The sequence below is a fragment of the Otolemur garnettii genome, unplaced genomic scaffold (genome assembly GCF_000181295.1).
Source record: "Otolemur garnettii isolate 467f Iridium unplaced genomic scaffold, OtoGar3 scaffold00172, whole genome shotgun sequence".
NCBI classification, from domain to species: domain Eukaryota; kingdom Metazoa; phylum Chordata; class Mammalia; order Primates; family Galagidae; genus Otolemur; species Otolemur garnettii.
Window position 1 is genome coordinate 3,055,119 of NW_003852567.1, and position 8,079 is coordinate 3,063,197.

Sequence of the window (8,079 nt, forward strand, 5' to 3'; positions counted from 1 at the left end):
AAAAAAAAAAAAAAGAATGAATTTAAGAATAAAAAATAATTCCACCTTTAAATTAAGTGATCCTTTTAAAAATTGTAATATGGCTCCATGCCTGTAGCTCAAGCTGCTAAGGCGCCAGCCACATACACCAGAGCTGACAGGTTTGAATCCAGCTTGGACCTACCAAACAACAATGACAACTACAACCAAAAAATAGCCAGGCATTGTGGTGGGTGCCTGTAGTCCCTGCTACTTGGGAGGCTGAGGCAAGAGAATAGCTTGAGCCTGAGAGTTGGAGGTTGCTGTGAGCTATGATGCCATAGCCCTCTACCTAGGGTGATAGCTTGAGGCTCTGTCTCAAAAAAAAAAAAAATGTAATATGATAAAAATTTTTTGTTATAAAAACTATAAATCAGATAATAGCACTCTCATGCTTAAAATCCTTCAGTGGTTCCCAGTGTAATTAGAATAAGATGTAATCCCCTTGCCAGACTTTAAAATTCTTTATGATGTAGTTCCTGAGTAATCTCTGCTTCTTGGCTTCAGCAATTCAGGCTGTATTACCTTCTTTCTTTTTCTTTTTTATTTTATTTTATTTTTTTAAAGACAAAGTCTCACTTTATTGCCCTTGGTAGAGTGCTATAGCGTCACAGTTCACAGCAACCTCCAACTCCTACGCTTAGGCAGTTCTCTTGCCTCAGCCTCCCGAGTAGCTGGGACTACAGGTACCCGCCACAATGCCTGGCTGTTTTTTTGTTGCAGTTTGGCCAGGGCCAGTTCAAACCTGCCACCCTTGGTATATGGGGCCGGCACCCTACCCGCTGAGCCACAGGCACTGCCTTTCTTTCTGTTTCTTGGTTGTACCAAGCTCTTTCTCATCTGAGGGCCCTTGCTTTTTGCCTCTCCAGTCCCAAGACAGTTCGGCACATCTTGCTTTCCTGGCTGCTTTCCCAGTCACTGCCTAGGAGGGGTTTTCCCTGAGTACTGTAACTGAAGAGATAGCTTGTACCCCTAGACCCTCTCTGTCCCATTTCTTTGCTTTATTTTTTCTTAGCAATGTTGACTATTAGAGTTTTCCTTGTTTATTTGTTTACGTATGTATTATTTTTCTTATCTCATTAGCATATAATTGCTTTAAGGACTGAGGCTTTTCCTATTTTGTTCGTTGCTAAATTCCCAATGTCTAGAATAGTGCTTGGCTACTAGATACATATTGAACATTAAATATTCTTAAATTAATGAATGAACAAATTGAATTAAAATGGATACACTATCAATACTTTATGTACTCATACTTTTAGTTTGTTATTTTGATTAAGCCATAGTTTTTAATGAGCTTAATAGTAATTTTTTTCTTTCAATTAGCCACGTACACCTTCATGTGATCAGCCAGGATTTTGATTCTCCTTGCCTTAAAAACAAAAAGCATTGGAATTCTTTCAATACAGAATACTTTCTAGAATCACAAGGTAAACAGCATTCTTTGGTTTTTATTGTACATTTGTTTCATTTTCTCAGATGTCCTCATACTTGATTCACTGTTTCTCAAAATAGCAACTGGCCTCAAAAACCCATGTACAACTTTGGTACCCTATAAAGAGACCCCTATAAAAAGAAACTGCATAATTATTTATTTTTTTGAGACAAAGTCTTACTTTGTTGTTCTCGGTAGAATGCTGTGGAGTGCTGTGGTGTCATTGCTCACAGCAACTTCAAACTCTTAGGCTCAAGTGATTCTCTTGCCTCAGCCTCCCGGGTAGCTGGGACTATGGATGCCCACCACACCACCTGGCTGTCTTAGAGATGGGGTCTTGCTCTAGTTCAGGCTGCTCTTGAACTCCTGAGCTCAGGCAGTCCACCTGCTTTGGCCTCCCAGTGGGCTAGGATTATAGATGGGAACCACAGGGTCTGGCCTCGAAACCAGATAATTTGTATTTTAGTATGATTACCACTTTGCTGTGAGCAGGCTTCTTGACAGACCTAGAAACCTGTTATGTGAGAGTCAAAAAGTGTTTTATTGTGACACCAGGGGGACTTAAAGGTTGTTGTGAGAATTATTGGTGTTAGTAGATGCAAAAGCTCTGAATAGTTCTATGTGTCTTTTGCCATCACTTGGGCACGAGCTGTGTCAAGAGTGGTTAATTAATAGGGAAGGCTGTGTATTTGTAGAAGGAAGCATTTCCTGGTGTATATACTTTGGAACTTTAGTATTTCTGGGATGTCAACAATGACAGTTATCCTTTACTAAGAGGTAAAGCACTATGATAAGCTCTTCACATAGTAACTTGGATTGCCTGGAGTGTGTCCTAAAGGAATATCTTATCTCAAAGGTAAGTTACTGATCAAGCTTATTTTCTCAGCAGGAAGTCTAACCTCAAGCTTACTAGCTTTAGAATACTTGGTATATTGATCGGAATCATGTTTTCTTTTCTTTTTTTTTTTTCTATTTTGTATTGTTTTTTCAGAGCATCTGGGATTTGAACTTTTCTTCTTTTTTTACAGCTGTGATTGAGATGGTACAAAAGGCTGGTAGAGTGACTGTCCGAGATGGGATGCCTGACCTCTTGAAGCTGCCGCTTCGTTGTCATGAGTGCCAACAACTGCTGCCTTCAATCCCTCAGCTGAAAGAGCATGTCAGGAAGCACTGGACAGAGTGATTTTACAGAGCCTGTGTCTTGAGTGTGGCCAGTTGTTTGGAGCAAACTGCTGGCACCTGTTCTGGGTTACTTGTAGACTTTTACCATTTCCTGAATTAAAACATGCAGCTTTTTTACAACGGTTATTCTCTTCATGAGTAGCCACAATGGAGGGTGATTTGAAATAGTTCAGGATTTAGGAACTTGGGTTTGTCATGGAAGCATTCTCTGGTGAAGCTGGCTGGGACATACCAGACCCATCAGTTCCAGGACCTATGTCAAGTCTGACAAATGATAGCAAAGCCATGTTCACATTCATCTGGTGCAGAATATACAAGCTGAAGACTAGTTGAATATTTCTTTTTCTTACATTTATCCTCCCTCCTTGGTGGCCTGGGGTACCCTTTCATCAGAGCAGTTAGAGTGGTCTGTTTTTTTAATGTCTTGTTGTCTGATCTTGGTCTGTTGTGTAATATTAATCTCCCTTCTTGGGGAGGCTTAGTTTCTCCTGTCCTTCCACCTCTCTATTCAAGATCACCTACATGCTTCCTTCTCAGGAAGTCTGTCTCATTAGTTCTTTGCTGTGAGCAAAGAGGCTACATGAGAGGCTTGAGGGTGGAGTTTTCTTCTATTGGGGGTTCCTGGCTGGTGAGGAAAGATTGGCCATATGTTCTTCATGGTTCAGCTGTCAAGTCTTCTTGCTGGCCTGCTTGGACCTGTTGTCTGAAAATAAAGTTTATTTGTTTGAGGTATCTCTATGTAGTTGAAGACCATTGGAAGTTCAGCTGATGCTCACAGAGTAAGTTCTAATGCATGAAAAGGTAGTTGGTGAATGAAAAAAGCTGCATAGAATCACAGCTTTATTTTTCCTTGAGAACAGATGGGTAAACAGAAAACTAAAAAGTTTTTGATCAAATTGTAGATATATTTGGGGATGTGACTTCCTACTCTTGAGTTGTAAAAACAAAATAAGACAACCCCCCCCCCCAAACCCACCCTTAATAAAAGTTTCTTTCTGGAGAGAGAAAACCTAAATTCCTAGGGACCACATTTGACCTCAATGTCTTTCACAAACAAGATGCCACAGTGGTTGCTTGGCAAGCGTGCATATAGTAATAATTAGTTATAATTAATAATTATAGCAGCTAACATTGGTCCAGTTCCTATGTGTCCTACATCATGCTAAGCATTTTATTCAAATTCTCATTTAATTTTCACTGTAACTCTATGAAACAGGTACTATTGTTATGCCCCTTTAATGGATGAGGATCTAATATTCTATAAAGGATCCTGGGCTTCATAGTTGGTCTTAATTCTGATGCATCAAACTCATTATTTTTCCTATCAATTGAATAATATAAATGCAATACTAAGCAGTAGGGGCCATAGAACCCAGAGCCCTTGGATCTATGCTGATTAAATGCTTTCCGTGGCATTTCACTGATTCCCCTGAAGCCAGCCAGTTGTTTTCAAGCTCCTTTTGGCCATCTGTCTATTTTATTTTATTTTATTTTGAGACAGAGTCTCAAGCTGTCACCATGGGTAGAGTGCTATGGCATTACAGCTCACAGCAACCTTTAACTCTTGGGCTTAAGTGATTCTCTTGCCTCAGCCTCTCAGGTAGCTGGTACTGCAGGAGCCTGCTACAATGCCTGGCTATTTTTTGGTTGTAGTTGTCATTGTTTGGCAGATCCGGGCTGGATTTGAACCCACCAGCTCTGGTGTGTGTGGCTGGCACCCTAGCTGCTGAGCTATCTCTTTTATACTCCAGGAGTGTAATCTTTACCTCATTAGCTCATCCATCCATATTTCTGTTTGTCTGAGTTGACCTGCCTGGACCTTCCAGCCTGCCTGATCCATGTGCTCCATCTCCTGCAGTGGTTGTCTGTGTATGCTGTGGCTTGTGGGGGCTGTGGCTGCAGAAGGGATGTGACTTCAAAGCCTCCCCTTTGCTGTCTTTGGTACTAGGCCCTGTAACCCTTAAAAATTATGGGCATGGGCCTGGTTTGGGTTATAAGCATTAAGTAAAATAATCTATACAAAGGATTTAGCATAGTATCTGGTATAGAGAAGGACTCAATAACTGGTAACTGGAAGCCTCTGCTTTTATCTCAGTAGGGGTTAGGGAGGAGGATTTACCTTCTGCAGCTGAAGGCTTGGGGCCCCTGCAAGTACATCTAAAGATGTACTCCATGGACTCCTTAGCTCAGAATTATTGGTTTCCCTTTAAAAAATGTGAGCACTTGGAATCTACCCCAGAACTACTGAATCACAATCCTGAGGGCCTAGAAATCTGCATTTGAAAACATTCATGGTGTTCTTTTTTCAATTTAGGTTTGAGAACCACAATGCAAATGACACTTTGACTCCAAAGGACCTTATGTTTATGAAACTTTCAGATTTGGCTGTGTCCTGCCAGAACACAAACCATTTTCTGATTGGCTGCCTGGGCTTGTTATATAGGTCTTCCCCTACAGGTTTATGGTTTTTAAAGAATCTGGGGAGACCTTGGCCATGAGGTGAGTAAGAGTGCCTGGCTGCAGGGATCAGTACTTCCTTTCTGCAGGAGTTTGGAGCATCAGAGTATCTCTGGTTCTAGGCTGTTAGGGGCCAGGCCCCAAGCTGATGACTGTTCCCCTCAATGGCTCCCATTGTCTCTTCATGTGCAGAGGTCAGTCTAGAGGCTTGGTCTGGGACCTGTAATGAAGACTGCCAGCCTTAGGCTCAGAGCATCAGCATTTTTCCTCTTTTGGGTTTCTCTATGAGATATCCAGGTACAAAAGGCCCTTGTAGGGACCAAGATCGTATTTGAAATAGTCATTAAAGATCTCTTGTAGTTTCAGGGTTATTTCCTAGACCCTGGCTTCTGGCATTCAGTCACACAGACTGGACGTGGGTGGGTATCAGAACTTCAGGACTCACCTGTCAACTGGCCTAACCCTAACTGCTTCCCTCTGTTCTCAACAACTCCTACATGGAGACTTTCACAGAACTCTGAAGATTCTACATAGCCTAAATTGAAATGTGATGAAAACCATGCTCTACAGAATACTATATATATACACATTTTGTGTGATGTTATCAGGGAGTTTACAGAACCAGTGAAATGCTTCCATATATTCTAAGAATCTGTGGATCCCAATTTAAGAATCTTTAGAGAAAAGAGTCATCACCATGGATCTGGAATGTACTGTCACGCCCTGTGGGCAGCCCTTAATCTCTAGGATGTTTCTGGTTGGCTCTTTGATCTCAATGCTCCTCCCTCAACCCTCTGGTGTATGGATATTCTAGGGGCCTCTGGTTGGAGGCACAGCTCAAGCCTAGGGACTGGTGGCTCCAGGAGTCTTGGGACATGGGGAAGTTCTCAATGTGTCCTGAGGAGCCTTGACTCCTCATAGCTCTCTATAAGGCAATCTCAACTTTACTTGAGTACTTTTCCCTGTGTAAGGGGGGTAAACAGGACCAGTCATCTGCACAAACAGATCAGCTGCATTGTGATTGTGTCTTAGGACAGTTGAGTGGCAATATTTCTTTTTCTTTTTTTTTTTTTTTTGAGTCTGAGTCTCACTATGTTGCCCTCAGTAGAGTGCTGCAGCATTACAGCTCACAGCAACCTCAAACTCTTGGGCTTAAGCAATTCTCTTGTCTCAGCCTCCCAAGTAGCTGGGACCACAGGCACCTGCCATAACACCTGACTATTTTTTGTTACAGTTGTCATTGTTGTTTAGCAGGCCTAGGCTGGGTTTGAACCTGCCCTAGTATATGTGGCTGGTGCTGTAACCACTGTGCTACGGGTGCTGAGCTGAGTGGTAATATTTCTTGATTCAATAGAACAAACTATACTGAAGATACAGCTTATTGCAGCATGTACTGCAGAGAGTTGACCGAAGTCCCAAACAATGCTATTGCAAATTATGGGATATTTAACCAAACTTCAGATAAGGTCCACCTAGTGAACTTTTAATTTATTTTTTCTTAGTGTTTATAGTATACCAAACTTTTAAGAAAGTAGATAATGCAAAAGCGTTCAATTTAATTTTCACCTAAGTAACACCATATAGTTTAGCATATCAATATTAAAATTAAAATGAAGGCTAGGTTGGGTGGCATCTGTGGCTCAGAGGGTAGGGCACCGGCCCCTTAGACCGAGGGCAGTGGGTTCAAACCTAGCCCCAGCCAAACTGCAACAAAAATAGCTGGGCATTGTGGTGGGCTCCTGTATTCCCAGCTACTTGGAGGCTGAGGCAAGAGAATCACCTAAGCCCAGGAGTTGGAGGTTTCTGTGAGCTATGATGTCATGGCACTCTACCGAGGGCAATAAAGTAAGACTCTGTCTCTTAAAAAAAAAATGAGGGCCAGGTGGTGGCTTATGCCTATAATCTAGCACTTGGGAGGCCAAGGTGGGTGGACTGCTTGAGCTCACAGGTTCAAGACCAGCCTGAGCCAGAATCAGACCTTGTCTCTAAAAATAGCTAGGTGTTGTGACAAGCACCTGTAGTCCCAGCTACTTGAGAAGCTGAGGCAAGAGAATTCCTTAATCCCAAGAGTTGGAGGTTGCTGTAAGTTATGATGCCACAGCACTCTACTAAGGGTGACAAAGTGAGACTGTTAAAAAAAAAAATCACAATGAGAATATTTGATTAGAAACTGCAACCAAGGGGAGACTGTCATAGTGTGATATGTGATGAAGGAAAATTTGAAAGAGTGAGATGGTCACTTTTAAATCTTTGTTCAGTCAGGTTACTTGGTGACCTTGAAAAATAGATCTTTTTGAAGACGGAAAAAGGTGAATAATGACTTGGAGGGGTCAGAGAAAGGAAGTGAGATACTGAGGTATAAGTCCCACCACCCTCTTGTACAGGTGGATCATACCTTTCTGGTCCTATTTAATTCAGATTTATCATTGCCTTACATATAATTGGGGAGAGTTTTCTTTTCTTTCTTTCCTTTTTTTTGTTTTTTGAGACAGAGTCTCACTATGTTGCCCTTGGTAGAGTGCTGTGGTGTCACAGCTCCTAGAACCTCAAACTCCTGGGTGTAAGTGATTTTCTTGCCTCAGCCTTCCAAGTAGCTAGGACTATAAGCACTTGCCACTGGGCTCTTTTTTGTTGTTGTTGTTTAGCAGCCCTGGGCTGGGCTTGAACCCACCAACCCCAGAGCATGTGGCTGTTACCCTAACCACTGAGGTATGGGCACTGAGCCAGGAGTGAGTTTTCAAAAGGTATAAGGAGTACTGTCATGAAGAAGTGGACCATAAGCTCATAAATCACATTTGTGATACCAAATCATAATATTTCCTCCATTAGGACTATTCTTTATATAAGCCCCATCATAGCCAGGCAAGGCAGCAGGTTTATTAAAAGAAAGCAGTTTGGCTCGAAGTCTAGCTCAGCAGCTAGGGCACCAGCCATATACACTGGAGCTGGCGGGTTTGAATCCAGCCCAGGCCTGCCGAACAACTACA

General features: G+C 42.1%; 1 protein-coding gene across 4 annotated transcripts in view; it reads left to right on the top strand.

The window, feature by feature from the left end:
* APTX (aprataxin) overlaps positions 1 to 2,755 on the top strand; it is a 30,915-nt gene extending 28,160 nt beyond the window's left edge. For 3 of the 4 annotated variants that reach the window (XM_012811684.1, XM_023519339.1, XM_023519338.1), the window contains 2 exons: positions 1,345 to 1,448; positions 2,482 to 2,755. In XM_012811684.1, coding sequence (XP_012667138.1) covers positions 1,345 to 1,448; positions 2,482 to 2,636 — 259 coding nt within the window. In that variant the 3' untranslated portion in view covers positions 2,637 to 2,755. The remainder of the gene's footprint in view (positions 1 to 1,344; positions 1,449 to 2,481) is intronic. The other variant, XM_012811685.1, reaches the window with a different exon arrangement.
* Positions 2,756 to 8,079: the final 5,324 nt, after the last annotated feature.